Genomic DNA, 27,840 nt, shown 5'->3' on the forward strand with positions numbered 1-27,840 from the left:
GGGGTCCCGCCCACGGGCCACAGTCCTTCGTGAAACTGCTCCGGCGTGGGTCATCTCTTCCACGGAGTTCAGTCCCTCTAGAACAACTGTCCCAGCGGGCCCTCCACAGGCCACAGCCTCCTTCAGGCATCCACCTGCCCCAGTACGGGGTCCTCCACGGGCTGCAGGTGGATCTCTGCCCCTCGGTGGACCTCCATGGGCTGCAGGGGGACAGCCCGCTCCACCATGGTTGTCACCAAGAGTTGCAGAGGAATCTTGGCCAGGAGCCGCGTTACTCCTCCCCCTCCTTCTTTACTGACCTTGGCGTCTGCAGCCGTTCCTCACAACAGGCTGGCAGACGCCTCTCAGGATCCTTTTTACATCTTATTCACTTCTCATCTCCTCTCCACTTCTTGCAGCCAGGCCAGGCCGAGTTGAGCCCAGTCGGCTGCCCGACGGGAGGCCAGAGGGTGAGGCCTGCAAGGCCCACGAGGCTTGCGCCTCTCCCTCTCTGCCCCCGCTCAGCTGCTTCACATCTTCTCTTCTTTTTTTTCTGTTTTCCCCTACTTAAATACGTTATCACAGAGGCATTATCACAGGACAGTCTGCTACCAATTGGCTCGGCCTTGGCCAGCAGCAGGTCCGCCCTGGGCCCGGCCAAGTCCACTGAACAAAGGGGAGCGACTTCTAGCAGTTTCCTACAGAAGCTACCACCTTAGGCCAACCCCCTCACTAACAAAACCAGAACAGAAGTTAAGAGCAGCTACAGAATGTTAGGAAAGCTGATATGCAGAATGTCAAAAACAGATTACTACCATTTCTTCTGCTTAGACAGCGTGTAACTTAAGGTGGTTGCCAGTCTTCCCATCAATGCAGAAATTAACCTGCATCCTCCCTCTAAGAAATTGTCCTGCCTGGTAACACCAATTCTGTGATAAATCTACCTATCCAAAGGGACAAGTCTATTGCAGCTGCAGGTCTAAATAGGCTTCCAAATTCTTGTAGAGCATGGCAGAGACAGTTTAACTATCAGTCTATGAAAAGATGAACAGTTATAATGGTGACTGTATCAGTATCTACCTTCTGGGTTAAGACTCATTTATTTCTACTTGCCCAGAAGTAGCTTTACAGTATGTTTAATTAACTTAAACTGAACACTGAATCTTTTAAGTATTCATAAATATTTTATGAATAATTAGCCAATACTTACTTTACAGAAAGATCTGGACCACAATCACCAGACTCAGTGTTTATGAGGAAATAATTGAGACAATGAAGTGTTCAAAAAGTGTATAATGGGAGGGAAAGGCCCAGTTTTCCATTTAGAAAAAGTCACAAGTTTAAGTTAAGTTTTAGTTATTTAAGTATTTACTTTTGTTCATCTAAGACCTGAAAGTCTAGGAGACACGTTTTGTAGTTTCGCTTCCGTACCCACATAACGAGCATAACCAATACACTTAGATTAATAATTTGGTAAGTAATTCACACATTAAGAAATGAAAATACACGCTCCATCCCGCTTCACCATGCTGCTTCTCCCATTTGACTAGCCTCATGCTTTTCTTGTAAAGATTAATCTATAAATGTATCTGGCTTCCCTTCACGGTAACACAATGCAATTCTTTCGTCCCCTAACTCACACAGGCTAGTACCTCCCTATAAAAGAACAAAAAAAGCCCTGGGGAAAATCGAAGTGAAATCCACATGAATTATTTGGCTTTCACTGGGCTTCCACAACCAGGAGAGAGGCAACTCAACAAAAGCTCCATTTTACACATATTCAAGATTTTTTTTTTTTTTTACTGATTCTTTAATATCTCAGATATCTAAGCAGACAACTTCATTCAAAGAACTACACATTGGTTTTACTGTATTTAAAAACTGTTCACATAGTTGGCAGCTTCGCAGTATGACATTTGTAAACACAACAGAAGAAAGGATGCAAGTAAGTTTTCAGCACACTTTAATTTCAAGCAATTGCCACTTCCCAACATCCTCCACCCGAGCTACAATTTCACACGTACTGTCGAAGATCCCTCTGTCTCCAGTAGTACCACAGACTGGTCTGCCTTCTGTGTATGGGTCAATATGCACAAAAAGGTTCTTCAGAGGTTTAATGCCACTTACCCTATATATGGAGATAAAGTATTATTAAAAAAAGTTTTAAAGGAATCGTTACATTCCATCAAAAACTCTTAAACAGAATTTAATTTTTAAATTATAGTAGTATACACCGAGGTAGTAAAAACACATTCTAACTGCGTAGGGCTGATATCTTGCTTTTTCTGAATGCTTGGCAGACTAAGTTTGTTAAATGTAAAGCTCCTTGTCACCCATGAGGGAGAAGGAAATAAATTAGCACAGCAGATTTAGACAAACTTCCTATACATAGGAGCTCAGGTGAAGATACAAATTACATCTTCATGTACTGGAGGAAAAGCTAAATTATCCTCCCTCTTAGATCAGCTGAGAAATAGTTCAACACACACTCTGTTGCACAGCTGTTCTGTTTGAACCAATTGCAACTGCTGGAATTTAGCTGACTGCAGTGGCACCACCGGCTACTCTGCTCTCCTCAGAGGCCACAGGCTACTGAGACAGGTTATTGCCTAAAACTGGAGAGGTTCCTGAACAGTGTCAAAAAGTCCTCAGTTCCAAAGGCTTTTGAAGCCACAACTAAAAATTTTCGATTGTTGCCAACAACTAGTATCAGCTGAAGCTGATACTGGGTGGAGGACTGAAATCCACTTGCTTTGAATAACCTGTCAGCTTAGTCTCTGTATCAACAACAAAGTTTGACAGAATTAAAATAAATAATGAACCTGCTGAAGTTAAAGAAAAAAGTGCATCATCTGCTTAAATATTTGCTAGATTTTACAGGTTTTGTACTGATCATTCTACCATTTTAAGAAAACTGCATTTAAACAGTAATGCTTATTTTCCTACATTTAATCACAGTAAGAAAATAACTTCAACCAGAAATGAAACACGCACATCTACGTAACAAATTCTAACACAGTAAAGTATGTGTCAGGAATTATCAGTACTGCAGCAGTGTTAATCAATTCTAAATTGGAATGCTGGAAATCAAAAGATTAAGACAGAACTACACGAAGAGTATCTTTCATATCTTTTATAGGACAGAAACCTTTGTTCATGTCTTCTGGTAGCCATCATCTTCTTTTGAGCTGCACCTACAACACAAAGAACAAGTAAACGAGCAACTTTATGCTTCTCCAGAATAGCTTAAAACAGTTCTGTAGGCATTAAGGGGCATCTTTTCTACTGCTTTGTTTCTGTATCACCAACTCATTTCATTGTTTTATATTCCTATTTTAAAAATAAAGTACAAAGCAACAGAAAGGGTGAGCTATTGCTACATCTGTGTAAAATTGCCCTCAGTAGTGCTGCCTATGTTGTAAAAGTGCAAGTTACTTTCTGCATTTAACTAGCAAGCAACTAGTATTTCATCAAATGTGAAAGCTTTCAACAATTATTTATTATTTATTTCCTGTATGAACAAGATCCCTTAATATGTGGAAATAAGGAGAGATTATTTTTTATTAAGAATTTTACAATATAAATTGAGAAGAGACAGGTTGAAGGTTCCAAATAGGCATACAAAACCACCCATCTCCTGCTTGTTTTCGTAGTTAGTTCATTACATCTCCTCGGTGGGGTACTCCCCACCAGCAGAATGACTGCTTTGTGTCATTTTTCCATCCTTGAGTGCACTAAGAGTGCATGATTGCTGCCATTATGTACCTAGATGGATACAAAAACCCTTCTTAGTTCAAAGAAGTATTGAACAAAGTATGTGAAACCACTGGGGTTTTCACAATTTTCCAGAATATATTAATAAAAATTAAAAGATGAACTTCTTAATATTGTCAGAGAGAACAATAAAACAGCAGTATGGAGCTGAAAAGTTTTGATTCTGGTTTCCTCACGCTGTATAACCAATTCAAATGTTCAAGCCGTTTTAACTTGTTGCTAAATGTTTATCTACACATGCTGTCAGAAATAACCTTGTTAGGAAGGTGAAGTTGGTGTCTCAGCAAATCAGACCCATGGAGTAGGCGTTGAGAGGCCTGTGATTCGCTTTCCTTTTTCTCTTTCAGCACCATCAAAAGGAAAAGTGAGAAAAACAGCACAAACATTAGTTAAAGCCTGAATATAATCCCACATCCTACAGGAATAATTTCATTACAATGAAAGCAGACAGACATTATCTGTAGGGTTTTTTGCTTTGCTTTTGTTTAAGCAGCTATAATTATATATCTAATTAACATAGCCTATAGCTCTCCCAAAGATCATAACGTTTAATAACCCCCTTAATTTAAATGATTAATAAGAAATGCAGGAGCGGTTCTTACGAATTACCTGATTTACCATCACTGAAGACAGATTCTTTTAAAAATGGCTACAAATGCCTTGTTCACAAAAGACTTTATTATCTAATGATGCATACTGAAAACATACAGAAGTCTGCATGGTCCACTTTACATGCAGCAGAACAATCTTCACTTTACAATAAGTAAGTGTCAACTGTTTTATGCAAGAGACAACACTTTAAAGTCACATTTCTTAAAGAAAAGCTTCATTTACAAAAGAAATAAAAGGTAAAGAAGCAATTACCGCTTTTAAAAAGCAGCTGCTTTGTTCAAGAGTGGAAGGTTTATGCCTGTATTGAAAGACAACATGATCACAAATAATGAAAACAATGAACAAATGAAACACTTTTAGCATAAAGCAGTACACTTTCAAAATGACATACAAATAGTTAAAAATTTCGTTATGTTGTCTATCTATCCTTTAGATATAAGGTCTTTCGAATGAGATCCCAACGTATGTAATTACTAAATGAAAACTCTTCTGTTAAGTATTGGTTCTATGTCATAGTGAATTGTCTTTAACAAAATGTATACAAAGTCTATAGCAAGTTGATTAAAAAAATTAAAGTAATAAGAAACAGTACACTGAAGGCGCTCTATCCATCAAGTGCGCACTCTCAAAGTTTTAAATGTGATGAACAGAACAGAAGTTGTAACTATGCCACGGTTGCAATGCCAGAAAATAAAACAAGATCATTTATCAAACATGCAGGGAATTCTGCCACAATGCTATTGTCTCTCATTTGTCAGTTGTTCCAGTAAAATAACAGCTTAAACACCGGTGATGTTGATGGGTTAGCTTACCTTCAGTGTACTGAAAGTTGTACACAACCTGCTTTAAAAGAGGAGACCATCCCTGCGGGCAGGCTCAAGAAGGAACAGACCCCCTTCGGCACTGACTACACCAAGGGCATGCTGCTGTGGCCTGCACACACACACCTAGGAAAATGTGAATATAAACAGCATTTATGCTGGCCATTTTTTAAAGACAAAAATGAAGCCAAGTCTGCTAAAAACAAATCAACCACCCAGTATTACTGCTCTTTTTTTTTTTTTTCTTTTTTTTTTTATAACAGATGCTTTGTTTCTTTTTATAATATATACGAACTGCAACCATATACATTAGCATTGTACTTCTGTGCAGTCTTGGCAATTAAAACAGTTCTACAGTGAAAATTTTCACATAAGACACAAAACAGAATTACTCTAACATTTCTAAAAGAAATATCAGCCTTGATGTTAATTCAAATGTATCATTTCTTCCTCAACTTTGCAGGGGAAATATTTATGTTTATATACATTAATAACTGTTGTGAAATTTCTTCAGTCTTTGTATCTTAATTACTCAAACCCTTTGAACTTCTTCATCTGGTTTAAATTTTTTCCTGGATGAAGGCGTGCTGCAGAGCCTGGTTGATGCTAATCCGTTTAGCTGGGTCTAACATTAGAATCTGGTCCAACAAGTCCTTTAGCTGGTGTACTTTTTTACGCTGGTCTTCAGGGAGTCGCTGGCACCCAATTAAGTCTGCTAACAGGTCCTTGGTTGGATTAATGGTGCTCATAACAGTAACTTTCTCCTACAAATACAAAAATGGCAGCCTTGTAGAACAGAAGTAATGCACAAAACCCCTCTCCCTTTTACAGAGCTTCAGCAGCAACTTTTCTGCAGGGTTATCTCTGGTCTGATCAGCAATGCCCTTCATCATCATATGGCCTCACAAATCCTCATGCGGGTAAAGGAAAAGAGTGGAAATAACTCTGTCAGGGGTAGGCCAGGCTCCATCTTTCACCAAGAGCAGGTGCACACATGAAAATAACATCCCAGATAACCAAGAACATCAAAGTTCCACATGGGAAGTTCTCATATCTGACCACTAATTCTGTGATTCTCGATACATCATAGGATGTTTTGGGTTAGAAGAGACCTTTAAAAGGTCATCTAGTCCAACGCCCCCTTGCAGTGAGCAGGGACATCTTCAAACAGATCAGGTTGCTCAGAGCCCTGTCGCATATACTATACTAAAATGATATGGAAAGTAATAGTGACCTCCTACAACACAAGCACCACATACTCAAGTTGGACATCCTTCTCTGAAATGAAGGCAAAATTTCTTTTATTAGTAATTTAAGGATAGATTATATGGCGATCTCCTGTATACCTACGAAGATTAAACTTGGATTTCTCTTAGATGCGTTCCTAAATCATAAGAAAAATATCCATTGCCAGTTTATAAATACGTAACCTGTCCATACTGCTGCAAAAGGACATTCTAATAGTTTATAAAATCTTATTTTTAATTAAGATGTTAAGATACTTTTGAAAGATCATAACAGTAGGAAAGCTTGGAAAAATGTCACACGTTAGTTGACACATTAAAGACTTACCCTTTCTGTCACTTTATCTACTTCTATGTACATAAAGTTGAGATTTTGATCAAAATGCTGATCTTTGAATACACCTTTTCGAATCATCTGGAAAATGAGGGAGAGGCAAGAGTCTCAGGCAAGTTCTCTGTGTCTTACAAACTCCACAATTAGCATCAATGTCTACTAATTTATTGCAATTATCAAAAGGATAATAAGAAATGTCTAGATTGAATAAAAAAATACAGTTCAACCCAGTTGAAAAAGGACACAGTGTCTTCCATTGACTTACGTATTTTTTTTCAGGTCAATGCTTAGAAGGTTTCTGCTTTCACTTTATACTTAGTCTATGAAAAAAAAGCTGTACACTTTCACTTCATAAGATTGAAAATCAATATTAATTATACAGTCAGAGTAACGTCTGATATTTACTTGCTGTTAAGAGAAGATGTATATGATAAGAAAGAGAATTCAGGAAGAAAAAAGAAAGTATGTTCTACTGTTCATTATAGCAGTTTCAGGTATTAATTAAAATTCATCTACTTATTTTTCTTACCTTGTTAGGCATCTTTCCTTTGAGATCCATGGCTAGTTTCAACATATGGTTATTGGTTTTGCCAGGAAAGAGTATTTTTCCTGTATAAAGTTCATATAGTGTGCAGCCTACAGACCACATATCTATACCATAGTCATAGATTTTTCCTATAACTGAAACAGAGCAATTTCAGTTAATTTCATAATGGTAGTCTTAAATGATATAACATCACAAAAACAGACATTAAAAAATTGTGGTTTGTAAACTATATTGGTGCTTCTCCTTGGAGGGATAAGAAGTCACCATACAAAGGATGCAAGACTTAACTTTTACAGTATCCCTATTTTAGAAAGGGAAGTTTTTACCTAACACCCAAACTCAACAGCATGAATTAAGTTAGTAAAAAACAAGAAGTCAGAACAATACCTCTAAATTAAAACACAACTATAACCAATCAGAATGACTTCTCCCTGTCCTCACTGAGCTGACCACCAACATACATGAAGAGTCACACAAGCATGCTTTCAAAGTCTGAATTTTTGACTGCCATCATATTTCCAGAGTGATGTTTTGCTAAGACCAAACAGAGAGTAAATTCAAGTCAAATTTTCATTTGCTAGTACTGGTATATCCTGCTGCCGCTTAAGATACACGTAGCCAATCCAGATGTACTTACTGATTTCTGGAGCTCGATAAAATCTACTAACTAGGTATGGTGTGATGTCATTATCTGCAACATGCGAAGCTGATCCAAAATCGCAAAGCTTTAATATTGTTTTAGACTCATTCACCTGAAAGTTAAACAAATAGCCATTAGCACTATTTGTAGGTAGAATTACCAATGCACTGTGAAAGTAACAACACAATTAAGTCAGAGATAAGAAAAACATTCAGCTTGTAAGTTGTAAGTTCTTCCTATAGTTCAATCCTTCCTCTCTGTATTCTAAGGAACCTATAAAGACCTCTTAAATTGAAAGTGACAGTTAATGTCTTCAGATACTACAAAATACAGAAAGGTCAGTTTCATGTACTTTTTCCCTTACCGAGATATCCTTGTGGACCTGGATTTCATTCCAGATACTGAAATTACACCAGTTTAGACTTCCAGTTCTAGTATCCAGAGTACCACTCATAAAACAGCATATTATCTCATCCTTACATAGTAAATTTTACTGCTGTGATGGCAAGAAGAGAACACTTTAAATAAAATTAAAATCCGAGTTTGTCACAGGGATGACCACCAAGAAAACCAAAGGAAACGTGTTTGATTCCTCCAGTGTAGCTCTCACACCCTACTAACCAGAACGTTTAATGGAAACAGAAGATAAGAAAAGGCATTAAGGACTTTTCCTCATTATCTCATTCACATAAACAAAATCTCCATCCAGATTCAAGTAACTTACTTCCATTTACTTACATTTTTTTAGAAAGCAAGAACATTTTTCAACTATTGATGGAAAAAGTCCCAAGATTTCTCCTAAGAAAGGATACTGTCTTACTTTAGAAGATCTGCTTTCTATAAAGTTACAAATGAATGCAGGTTTGTTTGAGAAAGATTGTACTGAAAAGATTTTACTTAGATGTTGTATTATATTTCTTACTTACTATTTACACCACGATCGCATTTTATATCAAAATGTGAACCCTTAACATTTTCACTTAAAATATATTTTGACTTCACCTACATTAACAGAATGATATTAATTTCAAATATTTAATTTTACACTACAGACTGTGCAAAATAAGTTTCAATTACTTATTACTTACCAAAATATTATCTGGTTTAATATCTGCATGTAGGATATTGCATCTTTTAAGGAGTTTTAAAGCCAGGAACAACTGCTGGCTGTAGGAACGCACAGCTTTTATATGGAGTCCGACATCTTTCCCATACTTTTTCAACACCTCTCGTAAATTCATACTATTAAAAGAGAGAAAGAACAGAAAGGAGCTTAGCAAGGAAAAATATAGTGGTCTCCTAAACTGGAAGACAAACTTCAGGAAACCAGTTAGCTTTAGACATTTTTGGAGAAAAGTAGCATTCAACTTAACATACACACCGCTCTGTTAGCTACAGCAACGAAACAAAAATGCTAGTCAGTCAGATTTATCCTACACTGTCTAGTTACTTACTAGATTGGACTTAGTTCAGAACACATTTTAATTAAGAGTAATTTGACAGCATTTATTTGCATACAAACAGCACCTTAACAACTGTACTGCCTTTGTACTTGTTTTCTTCAGAAATAAATAGAAATGGAAGTATGCAGGGATACAAGTTGAGGACGTGATTTTTTGATGAATTAAACAGCAGATAAAAAGACCAAAATTCCAGGACAAAACCATCATTGGATATAAATAAAGTAGAAGTGTATTATAAAGAGATAGTACAGCAAAAGAAAATATTTTTTTTTTTTCTGTGGCTTAATGAAAACATAATAGTAATTCATAAAACTTGCATTGCTTCAGCACATAACTTATCTTCACTGCAAATATGGCAAAAATTAAAGTATGACACACAGAAAATTTAGGATACAAACAACTGATGTCTCTAAGTAAAAATGGGAAATAAGGCAATTAATATATCCAGATCTATATAAACCACAGTGTCTACAATTAACCTGTCAAAAAAAACTAATTAGTTAAAGAAAAAGTGAGCGTGCAAAGCACTAACAATTTTCTTCCTTAGACTGCTAGCATAGATGTACTCTTCACAGAACATACAGCATCTCTCTGGGAACACATTCTTCATCCAAACTCATAAAATACAGAACTATGAAAGGTAAAAAAATATTGTGACACACACACAAGTCATTAAGAGGAGCACTGATGAGATGAACCATCTTTAATAACATATCATTTTGTTTCAAATATTGTCCAGACAAAGTTCACAATGACGCTTTAAGTAAATGAGAAATAGTTCAGTAATCTGGATTTGTGGCTTCATATTTTATACATTTTTTTTTTTCTATTTTGAAAAGTTCCTTGCATTCTTGAATCTTGGCAATAGAACAAGGTATCAACAGCCAAAACAAAAAAAAAGTAAAGATCACTCAATAGTACTTTACTTTTTATAGAGAACCCCAAACATTTGTCACCTTACCTGAGTGGCTCAAATACCAGACAGAGATGTTGTTTGTGGTAGAAATGCCTGAACAACCGTAGACAATGAAACTTGTCATCAGGATCTGCATCATTGAGCTTCTTCAAAAATTCCAGTTCTTTTAGGCCAGTTTTTTGCCTAAAAAAAAAGAATTATGATTAGAAAACAAAATCAGTGAAATGCTAATACTTTTTTTAAATCTAGCCATTCACTTCTGTGGTTATAATTATCAGGAAATTAGAAGTGTCTTACCATTACTTAATGTACCACTGCTTAAAAAAAAAAAAAAAGTCACAACAATGTTTTGCTGTCAGTGTCTACACACTGGGTAAGTTTGTTTAATTCTTTGATCTTCACTGCGCCTTTGTAACCTACTTATCCTTTCCTTCTCCCTCCTGGTTGCAGGTAAAGCTAAAATTAGATTTCCTCCTGCAATATGATGCTTTAGTTTCAAACAACACTCATTTGAAGAGTTTACTTTTTTAGAAAAAGTACTTAACCACACACATTATTTTAAAAAGTTTTAAGATACCGTGACTATAGAGCCAAGTATGCACCCAAACTGATTATCTGAGATACCAAACTGAAATAGCTTACCATCCCTCCCCCCTTTTTTTTAAAAAAAAATAATTTCTGGTTATTTATTAAAATAATACAAAATAACTCTGTTATACACACAGCAAGATAACTTTTAAAGCTTCCAAGATAAAATGCATGGGAAAGATTTTAATTTGTCTTTAATGGAAGAGGACGTAATATATGACTACAGAAATACTGCAGCAGATACTGAGAATCAGTGTCATAGACAAGTCCTCATGTAATGGAGTTTAATAGACCATACTTGTCAATGTTCACTCACTCTGGAAGACCTCACTTTTTTTTTATTTCAACAGGGAGTGTCCCATCCCTTTTTATATATCTACACACAAACATGTAGAGAACACACAAAAATAATCAATGTACAGAGGTCTTTAAGTTGCAGATGATCGATTAGGATCCAACACACAGCCTGCCAAACCAATCTGGTCAATCAAAACAAAATTTTCATAGTCCACGCGTCCCATCTCACAAATTTTAGAGTTGGGAAGGTCTCATAATTAACTGTAACCTTGTTTCTTGCTACCGCTGTTCCCTGCAGTTTAGCAAATGAGAAAGTGCCTGATGAAAATGCAAGTACCCTTCTCCTGTGATAGCTGTAAAGAAGTGTGGATACATAGTCCTCAAGCGCTTCCCATTATCTGGCTCATATTAGCAGAAAAGGCAGGAGTCACAGCTGTAACCTGTTACTTCACTTGAAACAAAGGGAGATTCCAATCACATCATGAAAAATTTTTGAATTTATGAAAAACTGTTACATATGCTTTACTGTTATTAAACAAAATCATTACTTACATAAGTTCATTGTTCCTGATGATTTTAACCGCTACTTCTTGGTTTGCTCTTGCCATGTCCCTGGCTCGCACTACGTTACTGAAGACTCCCTGACCAGTGTAACCATAGACATTGTAACGTTTATCTAGAACTTCACCTATATTAACACCTGAAGAATAAAATCAAGCAATTTAAAGAGTTATGAGTGAAATATCTCACGAAACTTTTTATGAAAAATAAACCATTCAGTGTAATTCAGAAAAACAGGATAAATTATATAATCACTTAATTTCACAGTGTACAATGCTTTATATCACCTAGCTTTGTGGAAATTACGTGGAATAAACTGGGATTCTGTAAGTCTGGAGTCTCTTCGTAACTGAGCTTAAAACCTGCATGTTCATTTAATCCATTACATTACACACTCAGTGAGGGCACTGTGGTAGTACATTTACATTAGAGTAACATTTCGGTACTTCTTACACGGGGATCTTTTCCATTCTGCACCCTAATTCTAGCTGTCCTTGCAAATCAACAAATACAACTTACGGTAATAGCCTTCTGCATCAGTCCAGTTATCCCTGAGATTGGGGTTTTCTTTGAAGTCTTTTCCAAACCCAGCAGCCCTTAGACGAGCACTCTGAAACAAAAAGAGAAATAACAGCTTTGCTTGTGTGCTCTGTTTTTCCTTGACATTTACATACCAAAAGCCCTTTTTTCTACTGAAACACTGTTTCTCCCCACAGTACAAACACACATATCTTGTAGGAGAGAGAAACTACTGAACACAGAATGCTATTTACATACCAGTATCTAAAGACTGATGGAAGGAAAGAGGATGGGAATAACCAATACAACCATTATTAAACATAAATGTGTGACGTTTCAGTTAATGCCCACAAGAAACTGATATACCTCATGTCAGAATGCACACTTTGGACCATCTAAATAAGACTTTTTACTTACAGTATGTTGGTTGTAATCAACTTAAGCAATTTGCGGAGAAAATGTAACTGTTTAAGCCTTGAATTTCTGTTCATTCAATGCCACTTCACAGATTTCATACTATTACACTTACGATCATAGAATTACTACAGTTGCTGTTGGTATCTCAACAGATTTCACAATATATTAATGCAAATTCAAATCTATGAGTAGTAAAGAATATCTTCAATTAAACAACAGTTTCTAGAAGGGGGAACTGCTCACTTACAAGCCATTAAAATCCCTACTTTTAACTTCCACATTTTTAAAAGCACCCCTCCCACACACTGTCCTTCAAGTATTTATCTTTTTCCAGGTCAAAGTGAGATTGACTTTTAAAAATCCTATTATTACCAGTGTTACAACAGTGACACCATGGCAGCCTTTTGTCACCAATGCTCTGTCATAGCTAAAAGATTATGTCTGCCATAAACCAAAATTAACTGAAGGATTTCTAAGTTGAGAAGAAAGTTGTTGTATTGACTTATTTCTCAGCATCATGCGTCAACAACAAGGAAGATTTACAGGCAATAGCGAGTAAAGTCTCAAAACTAGTCACTGGATTGTCAAGATTTGCAAGCCACTTCAGCACATTTAGAGAGAAGCTGTTGGAACAGTGCAAAATAAAATCAGGAAATGCAGCTCTGTCAAAAAACAACCAACCAACAAACCCCAAACCCTACCAAACCACCACATTACTCTAACACAGCATCACTAGCAAATTAAAGTATCTTGCACAGATACTTTTTCATTAACTATACATGAACCTCTGGAAAAAAAATCATGCATTTACAACAGTGCAGTAGGGTAACATTAATATAAAGTGTAACTCATAAATAACTTGGTTACTACAGGCCCTATTCAAACAGGCGAATTCCCTACTTGGTTACTCTGGTAAAACTCCCACTAATTTCAGGTGGTTTTCTTTTACTGAAATATTCATTAAGAACTACTTTGCCTGCTTTGGTTGATCAAAAGATTAGGAACATACTGTCTACACAGTTACACACAATTTTACAAATCAAACTTCCCACAAACCTCAAGTGACAGTATCTCTCTAACAAAAAAATCAAGGAGAAAAAAAAAAAAAAAAAAAAAGTCACACATTTCATTTCCAAGAATTACCTACATCAAAGTACGCAGCGAACATATCGTCTGATTCTGTGAACATATCAGGAGCTAGCAATTTCTTCTGAGCTGAACCTTAAAATAAAGTTTAGATTACTCAACATGAAAAAGACGGCAAACTAATAACTCTGTTACCAGTGTAAATTGTGACTTGGTATCTTTACAATATAATCTAAGATTAGTACGTTGGCAAACAAGCAGCTCTACTAACGTTTCTAGCACATACCATTTTACATTGTAGAAATACAAAATTTAATGGATAAGGTCTTCAAAGCACTCAAAAATTTACACCTCCTTGAAAAATTAAGTATAATTGCTTTCAAATAATTCACACAGCAGAAAGCAAAAAGTACATACATACACAATCCCTATAATGACTATATATATATGTATAAAAAGAAATATAAATTACTGTGTGTATATATATATATATATATACACACACACACATATAAAAAATACAGACATTCTTTCAATATACAAGTTCAGGTTTTTCTGCTAATCATGAAGTATTCTACTAACAAGAAGAGCTGTAAAGCCCAGAACTTGTTTCTTTGCGAAATGTTTTCTTCAACCCTGTCAAAAAGGACCTTATGTGTAGCTTTTAGTCAAATACAATGCTAATTATTATGTTTAAGAGAAACATTTCTAATGTGGGTAAGATTATCCCTTTCTCACCTTTTCATCATCTTTAAAGTTCCAAAGACATTTTACTTGGTTGATACAATAAAAAGTGAAGAAATACAAATTAAGTACACATCGGTAAAGCAAGTAATCTTTAAACTACTTCATAACACACATTACGGTAGCATCCCTTCGTGACCATGGTAAATCACAGACACTCCCTTTAGGGTACTGAGCAATGAAGAAAAATAAATGGTTAATCCTCAGATGCTTCAGGTCTTGTGATGCATATAGCCAACCACTTTCATACAAAATTACTAGATTGAAATTTTCTAACAGCAAAAACTCTCATCCATTATGCTGACACTGTTGTTTCAAGGTACAGACCTATCACCTGACATTATGAAGAGACATATTACACCACTGTTTCAAGATATAGACCCTCCCAGCAACTGCCTCAAATTTTCTTTTTAGTTACAGTTACTCAGACTTGCACTGGGCTACAATGAGTTACTAACTAGTGCCTTAGCAACTTACCATCCTGTCTCTGTATGAGGTCAGGATATAAATAAAAAGGTCTCTCACAAAAAAAGATAATCCACTGCTTCCTTCTCTTGTTATAGGCACCTCCAACCCAGAATCTTACCAAAATATGAAAATTCCCAGATTTAAGTGCAACTGATCTGTTTTTAAAAATAAACATTTTTTGTATCTTAAAAATGTCTGTGTAGTTAACAGCTATATTTTCATATACTTTAGTGGACAAAATCAGAAAGCAGTACATGCCTCCCTCTGACAAAAAAGGAAAAATATATTGTCTGTTACACGTAAGACGACTAACTCTAAACTTGTGGTATGCAAATAAAGGAAAAGCGTGTAAGGTAGTTGTTTCCACCCACACCGCAGGAGAACAATCTGAAAACATACTGCTCAAGGGAACACCAGGACAAACTACAGAGCAGTACATCAGTCTCAAAGAGATGCAGCTTTATTACTTCAAAGAGAAGCAGCCACTAGAACATAGCGTATTTAGGCCCCAAGGATACACCTAGTGCACGACAGGAAACAAGCTAACTGTCCAATCATTTCCTGAGGGGCTGGGCACATTTCATAGCCCTTCTTAAACAGCACACTGTTGCAATTAAAATGCAAATACAAACTGAAGTAGTTAAAACTAGCTCAAGTATGTCCATGGAGCAACTAGTCACACTTTTTGACTACTTGGAAGATGCACAGTAATCCACTTTCAAAAGACAAAAAACAAGAGGCAAATTTTCAATATTACAGTGCGCACTGGAAGCTGCTCTGTGTTCCTTTTGCTGCAGCAGACACAAGGCAGGTTTTATACTAAGATGTATTGCATTTCAGTATTGTTGTACAATAGATTATGTGTAGGGAGGAAACAGCCATTTCTTCATCAAGAAGTTATGCCACCAAAACAGACTTACAAGCAATGACTCTCAAAAGCCTGAATGATTCTAAATTACTACAGACCTGCCTATATTCTTCTAACACAGTGGCCTTGACCAAAAAAAAGGGACAAAAGTGGCGTGGTTTCCAACCCACCCTAAAATAAAGACTAGGACTATATTAAGCTTTAAGAAAATAACATGCATAAGCGAAAAAAAAAAAATTGGAAGGTAAAAAGGGTGATTCTGAACTATAAAGACAGACATCGTTATTTGTTCTTCCAAATTTATAGCATGAGTTGTATTAAGAGTCTTAAGAAATACAGAGAGCATATTCCATTCATATTGCCCTCCTTAATGAGTAAGCTTTATTTTGTTATTTTTTAAGTACCATAAGTATACACCATTAGTGTAAACATTCTCAAATTCTGTCCAAAAGGTCAATCTACTTGCAAGTCTGGAAGTATATAAGAAAACTCATTAAAATGTCTCTTTTGAAGTGCTCTGCTTAAGAGTTGAGCTTTCTTAAATTGTACTATACAGTGAGATTTCAGATTCTTACCATTGTTCTGTTCAACTGTCATGAGGTTGTGCTTGGCTTTTACTGATGCTTCAAATGTGTCCACGTTTTCCCGTTCGTACTCCTTGACATCAGCAGCTACTCTTTCCAGGATGTCATCTGGCGAATTTGAGCGACTACGTGTACTACTTTGAGGACTGCTCGGTTCAGATGGTACAGATATATTACTATCTTCTGTCTGGCCTTTGTATTTCTGAAAATAAATTTAATTATTAACCTCACCATCACAGTTTATCACACTTCAAACATTTTTATACTCACTCTTTCAATGGTTTGTGCTAAACCATAATCTTTGCTTTCATAATCACCTACATCTCTAATGGCAACACATTATTTGCAGAACAGGATACAGCTTTCAAGAACTCAATTTGCTACAATGTACCACACCCTATACCATAAAAAAATACTGAAAAATTCATGTGTGTCCTTTAGGCTTTTACATTTCCATAAAAAGTTATTTTTATTGAAGATTAACTATTTTGCTGGGCGTAACAAGACATGAGTATCAATAGATTTATTACTAAACCATTCTGGCACACAAGGAGAGAAAGTCTTTAAGGAAGAATTAATGATCTTACATGTTACATCCTAGAATCTTTTCCAATTTTATTAGTGTTATTAGTAGTTTTTCGATTAACGTTTTTTTATTTGAATTGGAAATCCTGTTTATTCATTCATTCTTGTTGAAAAATTTCAGATGCATAAAAAAAGTTCAAGAAAACATCTTTTTTTTTTTTAACTCATGTAGTATGAAATTTATACCTATATAACTTCCTCTCCCATAAGTTAAAAATCAAACTGAATAAATGCTGATATCATTTGAGTTATCAAGGTCAAAATACTCAATAATACAAGCACAGGTTTCCCATTTAGGGAATGAAGCTCTGGAATTTTGTTTCCTGCATGGACCAACAACAGGTGTCACTGCCCTTTAAAAATTATTTACTTTGTGGGGTTTTGCTCAGTTATAGATCTGAAGGGATTTTACAACGGGCCTTGCATAAATTCAAACAATGAACAGTATTTTTAGTGCTGCTTAAAATAGGCAGCACATGATAACTGGTGTTTTTGTAATTAAATATTAAGTATGCTACAGCATTTTCCTTAATATGTTCCAGCTGCGTGCCAAATCCCAAATTTAAAAAAAGATACCTGACTTGTGCTGTAGAATAACATCCCCTTTGGCCACAGCTTCCTTTCCAGGATCTCAATCACATATTAACCTGTCACTACTGTTACCTTTTTACAAGGAATAAGAAGTTTATGGGAACTCACACACGTAACTGAATATATTATCTACTTTCATGAGAGGGAACCCATTTCAGTGGCTTTATGAAGTTTTGGAAATGGACAAGGACAACTTCTACTTGTAACAGACTGACCAGTTAACTGAAGTGAAACTTAATGCTATATGGACATTATGCTATCAAAGATACAGCTACAAAGAAAATCTACAGATTTAAGACAATGGAAGAACATTTTTAATATGTCATGGGACTGCCAGAGAAGATTTAACCATAGCACAAAATTGACTCTCAGAAGAGTTGCTTCAGTCTTAACAGCAGTGCTGTTGCACTAGAAGTGTAAAGTTTAACTGAGACTAACATTTACAATAAATGAATTGGAAAAGCATAGTAATAATAACTACTATAGTAATGCAGTAATAGGCTAAGAGCCTTTCTTTATCACAACATTTTAGACTAAAAGTATAAAACTAGTTTCTGTAACCCATGTGATAATATAACTGTGTACCTGAACAATTGCTTGCCGCTGTAATCTTCTTTGTCTTATCTCTGCTTCTTCATCCTCTTCCTCCAAATCAAAGTCTTCAAGACTATAAAAATAAAATTACTTTTTATATAACATCATAAACATAAGATTATCTACTGAATTTTATCAAATGCAGTTCCCTGGCATAGAAAGCACACAACAAATTAAACAATAGCTGTTTAACTGACTCAGAAAGCAAAGGTGTATTAAATCCTAGTGTGTGTATTTACATCTCCTTACAGAGAAAATTTATCTTTCGGTATCTCATTGGGACTTTGAGCATATAATTTTTAACTGCAAACAATTAACAGTAACTGCCTTTAAAGAGAAAAAGCCAAGAAAAAAAAACCTTGATAATTTGATTAAGAATGCATGTGGCTTGTACAATTGGATTAAGTAGATATTTAGCAAATATAAAAAAAATCTGCAGACTGTAATTAATCCTTTCAGCTGTTACAGTTTTTCTTCAAGCAATAAGCCTGATGAATAAGACCAAATATTTTCACAAAATACTGGTCAAGTTGAATTTCGAAACCAAACAACATATCATTCCCTCAGGTCTGCCCACTAACCAACAGGTCATAGAATTTCTTGCATACTCCAAAGTTTTTGAGATCACACAGACTCGAACATGATTAAGGTTTTAGCTGACAACCCAAAAACTACACTACGACGATAAATGTCAGTTCATTCTCCATACCAGTAGATCTGCATTTTCACATAATCAGTGCCAGTGAGAAATTAATTCTTACTTTTCATCTGATGAAGACTCCTGTTCGGCTTTCATACCCTCAGAAAGACTACCTTTAAATTTGTCTTCTTTAACTTTGCTTCTGCTCCTACGTCTATGGCCACCACGTGACCTGGACCTCCTTCGAAGGCGAGATCTACTTCTTCGGCCTCTATCCCTGGTAACAATAAGTGGGTTGTGGTTTTGGTTCGGTTTGGTTTTTAGAAGAGGAAGAAAATCTATTCATAAAACAAAGGTACACAGCAACTCCAAGTAACAAAACAAATTAATTTAATGGAGGACAAAATAAATTTAACTATGTTAGCATATACAAATGTGTACAAAAAAGGCATTGTCTTTTTACACATAAGATAAAAACCTTTATTCTTTCAGTAATATTTTACTAAATATATTAAAAAAGGCAGTATGTCTTTACCTCCTCCGAGGAGACCTACTCCGCCTTCTTGGAGATCTGCTACGTCGAAGGGGTGAACGAGACCTCCTTCTAATGGGGGACCGAGACCTTCTTCTGGATGGGGACCATCTACTGGGTGGGCTAACATCTTTTGATCTTTCACGTCTAGACAAAATATCATCTCTGGTCCGCGTTCTTAAAAGAGAGGAAGAGAATGGTAGTAAAATCGGAGCAAGCTGAAAACAAAAATCACAATTCCCTCTAAAAGCTGACTTCAAAATCTTACTGTAGGTAAGGGACCACCAGATGGGCTTCTAAGGGTGAGATGGATAAGTATGCTGCAGAGCTGGCTGCCTTTTTTGTGTGTGTTTGCCCACTCTGGGAAATACGTGCCCATACATAGGTCTAGTTCAGGACAAGTCTGGAAACAGAGCTTGTTAATTACTAACCACGAAGCTAAGAGAGGTTTTAAAACAAAGCTTGTGTTTAAGTCTTATGTAAATAGTGGTCTGTTTTCACTTTACAATACAGTATTGAAATTTAGGACCATGCTACTCCACAGCAATGACTTTAATGTCTACTTCAATTCGGGCACTAGAACTGGATGGCTTCAGTATTTCACACATTCTAACACAGCAGCTGAAAACTAAAATCCTTAATTAACATGTAAACTAACTCTCCTCAAATTAAAAAAGTAAGTCAAGTTTGACATTATATGCTATTCAAAATTAGTTCACTCTTGTTTACAGATTCACAATTATTCAGGAAAAAAATAATTGATGGGACAACTACATTAAAAAGCTTAATTATATTCCACGATACAAAGATCTCAGTCAAAAACTGAAAAGAATAGAAGTTAAAAAGAAGTTAAAAATATTTAACAACTCTTCTATAATGAGGCTGCAACAGAAATTCTTGGAAAATATTTCCACACTACTGTTCAAAGAAAATGCTGCAACGCTACTTCCTTTTTTTTTTTAATCTTCCCCCCTCCCCCCCTTTTTTTTTAAATCAAATTGGGACAAGTTATTTCAGGTGTTATCTCTCATCAATGAAAAAAATCTCTGGGGTCTGAAAGATTAATTCCCTCATTTCTGTAAAGGTTTTTTGTTTGTTTTGAGACTGTTACATCAGCTTCAGTTACCTTAGCTACGTATGATGACCAGAACTGATGCAAAATAGGGGGACAGAAGGAAAATTTATGCACATACAGAAGTGCTGGCAGTTTCTACAAGAAACTACTGTGGACTCAAATGCTGAAGCAGGCTGATCCCTTTACCCTACTTAATTTATGTTATATAGCTGTGAACAACATTACAAAAAAAAGCCACAGGATGAACTGACAGCTCCAGGTTTCCTGGTTAACAAAGTGGTTGTACTGCCAAATCCCAACCAAAATAACTGTAAAAAAATTAAATCAGTTCAGCGATCATAGGTACGAGATAAATAGCAGTTGATTAAGAATTAACAGTAACATCATATAGTGAGTACCTTCAGACAAAGACCTGAAAAGTATCTTACATCATTAGAACACTGGAAACAAACATGAAAAATATAATTGCTGGGATTTTTTGGTTAAAACTGTTCATTAAAGATCCTTAAATTATCTGGCAGTCTGAGTAGTTACAGGTAGTTAAAACTCCAACATAGTTGGAATTAGTTCAGGATGTCTCACGAAGAAAGATTATTCCTGTCAATTTGCAAACACTTCCAGCAGAAAATATTCCTTAGTAGTCCCCCACTCACATGCTGCTCACCACGGTGTTACTGAAGTATGAATTTGATAGCAAAATCCTAGACACATGCATCACTTGAAATAGTGTCTAGACAACTAATTCGAACTGGCTGCAATGCAAGCTGTCACGAGAAATGAAAACTGAAAGATGCAAAACGCTACAGAAGAAAATATGTCAAGAAACGTAGTGGTTGCACCATTACATTCCTGATTCACCAGAAAGCAGTCAGATAAACTGCTAGCATTTACAACACTTGCTTAATCTGGTTAACACCACTGGGGCCATCCTCCAAAGTATCTGCAGTATCACTATGCTGTAGTACAGACAAATAAGCTGATAACGTGCCTGTAGAAGATATCCCATAGTTGAAACCAGAGTAACCTCAGTGATGCAGGCAGACTTTCACATTTATTAGGCGTTTATTTACTGAGCTAGATCTCTGTGGTTTCAATTCATAGTTTTAAATTCATACTTCTTTATTCTTAATTCTCTGAGTGGGTGAAGCTAGACCCCATGATAACATGTTTTAAATTATTTATTATCCAAAAGTAATGCTGAACTCTTCTGTCTGTTGAACTTCTTACATTCAATGAATTAACTTCCAAAAATACATAACTTACACTGTTCTCTGCTTGGGAACTTACCATCCAGGGCTTATCAGCTTCACAGAAGTAGATGCTAGTAATTATTGTCTCATGGTTTACATTAAATTTCAAGGTAACTGCTTTCATAGGCTAAATTGTCTTTTTAAAAAATGCCAAGACTGAAAATACTTTAAAAAGACTTCAGCCTTCCTCCTTTAAGAGCACGCAAAATATGGTAAAGATATACAACAGACTAATAAGAAAGCAACACTACCATACCTCTAGCAAATGAAAAATACAAAATACTTTTAAGAAAAAACATGACCGTGAAAACAACATCTTGATATAAAAGATTTGGTTACGTTCACACATGCTGTCTCTATCATTAGGGGTTTTTTTTTGAGCTGGAAAAGGAGTTAATTACCTGCTTTTAGTCAACATAGATACCTAAGAGTGGAGGGGACTCTCACCCCACAGGAATTCCTGAAAACAACACAACTATTAACTAAGAAACAAAATAGAAGCCAAATTCTGAATCCAATTGAGTGACAAAAAGGAGAACCTGAGCTACAAAACTTGTTCCCAGTAACGGTGCAAGCAGCATACAACCCAGCACTTTAACAACCAAAGCTGAATTTGCATGTCTGACAGTTGTGGGAGTATTTTTAAAAAACTGAATAACATACAAAGTAAGCTCATAATATAACGCACAATCTAATTACCTTTTTTAATAGCTATTTTCAAAATAAAACAAAGAGATAAATGCCAAACTACAAGACAGTTTATGTTCAGTTCACCCTGTAATGCATTTTTGCAGTGGTTTATGACAGCTTTAAGTTACCTGGGAGAAGAAAGACGCCTTCTTTCTGATTCTCTTCTTTTCCTTTCTGCAGACCTACTCCTCACTCTTCTAACTGGAGACCGGGTTCGAGAGGGGGACTTACTCTGTTTAGATCTACGATCATTAAAGAGAGGGGATCTGCTCCTTCTTGACTTTTCACGTGGTTTGGGAGATAAGCTTCTTCCTTTTGGGCTTCGACCAGGTCGTCTAGGGGACCTGTTCTCTTTCCCTGAAGAAGCATCTTTAGAAGGAGATTTAATTGGCTTTTTATCTTTGTCAGTCTCTGATCTCCTAGGTTTTCTATCTTTGGACCGTGATCTTCTATCTTTGGATCTGCTTCTTAGTTCTGTTGGAGATTTAGATTTTCTGCCACGATCTCTGCTTTTGCTTTCATTTACAACTGGAGACTTTCTGCGATCTCTTGATTTACTTTTATCATCAGCCTTATTTCTATCCTCTGGGGGAGATTTAGACTTTCTGTTTTTCTCCTGAGATCGCCTTTTAAGCATGGGAGATCTAGATTTCCTTGTCTGATCTTGAGACTTACTTCTCTTATACGGGCTTTTGGATTTCCTCCTCTCTTTTGACTTGCTTCTGGTTGTCTTCTCTTTGATTCCATCAACTCCTACCTTGCCTTTCTTTTTGTCAGATCTGTGCCTAGTCCTTTCTTTTGATTCACTCTTATTTCCTTTCTTGGAACTAGTTTTATTGTCCACAGGTTCTAATTTCCCCTTAGTGTTTGACTTCGGTGTAGGTCTCGTTCCATTGCGCACTTTTTCATTAATCTCCCCCTCTTCTTCAGATCCTGACTCATAACCTTGCAATATTAATCCCATCCCAGACTGGACTTTTCCTTCCATTAATTCGTTTTCAAGTTCAGCTTTCAATAATGCTCTTTGTTTCTCCAAGTCTTCCAGAGGAGCTAAAAAATCAATTTTAGTTCTTTTAGCTGGTCCATCTTCCTTGTCAGAGGTATCAGCTACCTCTTTCCGTTTATGTTTCTTATGTTTGTGTCTGTGTTTATGTTTTTTGTCTTTATCTTCTTCTGAAGAATGTTTATGTTTCTTGTGTTTACTTCGGTGTTTGTGTTTCTTTTTTTTGTGTCGGCTGTGTTTGTTCTGAGGTTGGTCTGCCTCTGATACTTCTCCATTTTCTTCATTTACACTTCTCTCAGATGCATCAGCATCCTCAACCCTACAAAAAAAGAGAAAAGTTACAGATCAGTACTATCAACTCATTGCAGTCCTTAATTTTGTGTTGACAGTCCTTTTTATGATAGAAAGTAACTGCCATTGAATTATCTACCTTTGGGAGACTTAAAAACGTACAACTAATGTAACTTAAGTTATAATAACAGCTACAATTCCTCATAAACAGACAGCTATGACAGCAAAAAGAAATACTAAGGAAGGAACATAGAGCAAATGCACTAACAAAACAAAATGTGTGGGTGAAATCAATGCTTATGCTTTTAGGTTCAATACCGACAATATCTGTTAATAGTACACAACAGTGCTGCGTATTTATGCATCCTGTCAGTCCATTATCTATCTTATCTGCTGCTCCACTCTGATGCCTAACCCAAGTGGATGTCTTTTAGAAGTATTTGCAAACGGCAGAACACAATTGTGCTCCAAAGATCAAAACTTATTTCAAGGGATGACGCTGACCACCTAATGAATCTGTCTTGCAAAGTCTCACACATAGTCAACAGATTATCTTTAACAGCTATTTCTTTCTGCAAGTGTACGCACCTTTTAAAAAAATCAGGAACTGTTCTACTCATGCATTTATATTATTTATCTAGTATAGGGAACACTGCTGAGGAACAGGATAAATTAAGGAAGGCTAATTTCAGAAGGGCTTTCTGATAGTATACAGCAGACTGTCAGCCTCCCAAGAAAAATGCTGTACTCTTTAGACCTGTAAAATAGTACTGGCCAAAAAAAGCACAAAATAAGTCTACAGCAGGTTATTAAAATAATCGTGTTTCCTCTAAAAAACCCTCCAACATTTCAATTAGCTAGTCACAGCAACAAGCAACTTAAATAGCGTACTTCATAACTTCAAAAGTTATAAAATTCAGTCCTGACATTATGCATTCACTTACCTTCCTTAGATGCTGAAACTGGCTTACCAACAGACGTTTTAACAGTGGTTAGCAAATACCTCCTGATACCCTTCAGAACATCAGTTAGGCTACTGTCTGTGGTAAGACCAGTATTTGTCTTTTGAAATGCGTTGCCAAATATTTTAAGTGCCAGACACCTTTCTACAAACTCACCCCATCTAAGCTACAGTTTTGGAATTTACTATCTAACACTTTCATAACTTAAATATGTATCCCAAGCCTCATTCATTGAAAAGAAATTCCCCAAGCACGATGGTCAGGAGTGGTCGGGGGACATACTCGGAAATATAAATATATCTTCTGAACACTATTAGTTTCATATGACAGATGTTCCTGAAGAATATGATCAATGATCCAATAGAATAAATACATCAGAGGTATTCTAAGCCAGCCCTAAAGGATGGCACTTCACTATAAATACAATTAGTGTCTTCCTAATTAAAGACAGGATATTCAAACAGTGCACAGTTACTGATTCTCTCCTGCTTGAGTTAATGCAAACTCTGGTACTAGTAAATAATCTAGGCTTGTCTGCAACATACTCTACATTTTTTTTGCTAAAACCATCAACACTTTAGTGCTCTGAAATGAAAAACTTCCTAAGGAAACAGACTGTTTGAGTTAAAAATACGCAATATTCAGAAAGTCAGAATGCTGTATGCTTTCTCTTCTTGATCTTTCCTACTAATTCTGCTTACTCGAAGCATATAGAAAGAAGTGTGTTTCTCTTAATTGCTTCTGCCTGACACTCTGCACGATTATGACAACAGAGTATCAGAAAGAAAGAAGACAAACTGCCTTAAAATGAGTTTGCTCTATGTTGGATTTGGTACAGAAGACATGAAAAAGAAGGAAAAAGTATTAGAAGTAAAACTTTTTCAAAACAATCCAGAGCAAGTATGTCAGTGACATAAGTTGGTTAAAGGGCAGAGAAATGTCACAAGAAGAATTTTAAGGGAACTATGCATCTTTCAAGATTTCATTTAGTCAGATACAGGATGCCACAAAAGTCTTCAATAAAACACTAATGGTACTTCAACACACTACAAAAATATTACAGAACAACATAAATCACATGATCCAATCGAGATGCTACAGATTAAGTCTTCCTTCTCTTAAAAGCGGAAAGTGACACTGAAATCTGTAAGGAAGTTATTTCATTATCATATGTATTTTAATGTTGTGCAATAACCTCACCTTACATTTCACAAAAGCAACCTGGTAGCAGAGGTGCTGCAGCACCACAACAGTATCTCAGGCCACTACAGACCGCTAATATGACTGCCAGCTTTCTTTACAGTTCTACCTCAACTATAAAATTACTATTAATTTCGTTAGTGCAATAAATACTTCAGAGTTTATTCATGTACAGGAATCTGTTTATTTCAAGAAATTTAATCAAAACTTGGATAAACTTTTACTTCACTTAAATGCTTCAAAGGTGTAATAACACAGATGAGAAACCTTTTAAGAAGATTTCAGGTGATGAGGCAGATGGGTAATTAACTACATGTTCAGGTGCTAGCGGCTTTAAGCAGGGAGGAATTGTGACATGATCTTGTTACAGCCCCACTTTTTCTTACTTCTGAATTCAAGGAGAAGAACAATAAGAAGTTAATGAAGATTTGCAATGGGCTTTCAACCATCTTTTCCTACATTCAGGCTCCCTATTGCCAGTTTTCACCTTATTGCTCTTAGTTATATTTCTCTATACAATACACTAAATACTCTTCCCCACGTGCTCACATGTTTTACGTGGTTCACATGTACACCCACTGCTTTTCCTCACCTATTTTCTACTCTCACGATTAATAAAAAAAAAGCAAAGCCTCAAATCACTACTTTTAAGAAAAAGTACAGAAAGCAGTTTATACAGCTGAAGTGTTTGTGTAAGGGAGAGCAGCAATAAAGCAAGCATTAGGTTGTCAACGCCGAGTAAAAGTTCCAGAGAAGAAAGCGTTCACGAGGTCGTGAGCGTCGGCAAACCTAAATCTCACGAGGCCAACCGGGGTGTCAAGAAAACAGACCCTCGGAGCCCCGCTCCGGCGGGGAGGCGGCAGCTCGAGGTTCGCTTCCCGACGGGAGCCGGCAGTGGCCAGTCATTGAGAGGGCTGGAAGGAGGGGCTGGCGGCAACAAATCGCTTTTTTGCTTCCACCAGCACAGGCACTTTTTTTTTTTTTTTTGTATAACGTGAGAGCTCCCGGGACTGGGGGGAGGTGGGCTCGCCGCAGGGCGGGCAGCGGCGGCAGGCGGAGGGGCAGCCCCGAGGCATCCCTCTCAGACCGGCTCCCCCCCATCACCCTACTCGTCCGGGGAGGCCCTCGGAGGCCCGCGGCCCGGTTTGGGGGGCGGGATCGCGGGTAGTGGCGGCCCGGCTTCGCCTCAGGGATGCCCGAGCTCTACGCGCCCGGCCCGGGAGGGCAACGGCCTCGCAACGGGGTGCAGGAAGAGGATCCCCCTCCCTACACCTCCCGCCCCCACGGCGGGCCCGTTTCCCCGGGTAGGGGCAGGAGGGGCCGGAGCGGGGAGGGCAGCGCCGGAGCGCCCCCCCCTCCCCCCCCCCCATCCCCGAGGCGGGAAGGCGCACGCGGAACTGAGGACACGCGCCCGCCGGTCCCGGCTCCGCTTCCCCTCCCCCCGCCCCCAGCGGGCCGCCTCGCGCGCGCGCGCGGCCTCCTGTGCGCCCCCCCCCGCCGCCCTCCTGCCCCCCCCCCACCCCAAACGGCCGGGAGGCGGCTCCCGCGCCCCGGCCCCGCTGGGCCCCCCGCTCCCGGCGGGGCGGCCGGCGAGCGGCTCCCGCAGCAAGCCCTCTCCTCCGGAGCGGCCACCTTCCCTCATCTCCCTCGCCACCTCCACCCGGGCCTCTGCTCGCCCTCTCCCCTCACCCACGCTTCCCCCTCCGCCCCCTTCCTCCCCGAGGCGCCGCACGCGAGGAGCCTCCCAACCGGTCTCTTACTCGGGCGCTCGCAGCTCGGGCTCCGCCGCGGCGGCCATTTTGAACTTCCAAACTCCTTCGCTGCCGCTGGGGAGACGCGGGGCCGCGGCGCAGGCGCACGGAAGCACCGTGGCGGGGGGGGGGGGGGGGCGAGTAGAGGCGGGGGCAACCGGCCACCGGAAGTGAACCCAGCGTCCTGGGCAGGGAGCGGACCGGAAGCCCCGCC

The 27,840-nt window shown here is 37.7% G+C and overlaps 1 protein-coding gene across 4 annotated transcripts; it reads right to left on the bottom strand.

Moving 5' to 3' along the window:
• Positions 1 to 1,925: 1,925 nt before the first annotated feature.
• On the bottom strand, positions 1,926 to 27,752 carry PRP4K (pre-mRNA processing factor kinase PRP4K). 4 transcript variants are annotated; one of them, XR_015257630.1, is made up of 19 exons: positions 27,636 to 27,752; positions 22,548 to 23,741; positions 19,408 to 19,581; positions 18,994 to 19,149; positions 18,224 to 18,305; positions 16,454 to 16,664; positions 13,860 to 13,933; positions 12,296 to 12,386; positions 11,768 to 11,915; positions 10,376 to 10,513; positions 9,040 to 9,193; positions 7,949 to 8,063; positions 7,294 to 7,445; positions 6,759 to 6,845; positions 5,673 to 5,950; positions 4,618 to 5,312; positions 4,008 to 4,093; positions 3,128 to 3,173; positions 1,926 to 2,107 (listed from the first exon to the last, which is right to left on the bottom strand). XR_015257630.1 is itself a non-coding variant. In XM_086740257.1 (15 exons), the coding sequence occupies exons 1-15, from the start codon at positions 27,671 to 27,673 to the stop codon at positions 5,747 to 5,749; spliced, it is 3,018 nt and encodes a 1,005-aa protein (XP_086596383.1). In that variant the 5' UTR covers positions 27,674 to 27,752; the 3' UTR covers positions 4,412 to 5,746. The 4 variants fall into 4 exon arrangements, 1 of the variants encoding a protein (XP_086596383.1); XR_015257629.1 differs by having other exon boundaries at positions 4,618 to 4,663; positions 5,178 to 5,950; XR_015257628.1 differs by having other exon boundaries at positions 4,618 to 5,950.
• Between the last annotated feature and the right edge of the window lie 88 nt (positions 27,753 to 27,840).

Source organism: Chlamydotis macqueenii, chromosome 2, assembly GCF_036417535.1.
Source record: "Chlamydotis macqueenii isolate bChlMac1 chromosome 2, bChlMac1.mat, whole genome shotgun sequence".
Taxonomy (NCBI): domain Eukaryota; kingdom Metazoa; phylum Chordata; class Aves; order Otidiformes; family Otididae; genus Chlamydotis; species Chlamydotis macqueenii.

Coding starts and splice junctions, on each gene's coding strand:
- PRP4K (XM_086740257.1), bottom strand. CDS start 27,673: ATGGCCGCCGCGGCGGAGCCCGAGCTGCGAGCGCCCGA. Junction 7,446..7,948: donor TTATCGAGCTCCAGAAATCA/GTAAGTACATCT, acceptor GCTCTGTTTCAG/TTATAGGAAAAATCTATGAC. Junction 6,846..7,293: donor AAGGAAAGATGCCTAACAAG/GTAAGAAAAATA, acceptor CTCATTTTCCAG/ATGATTCGAAAAGGTGTATT.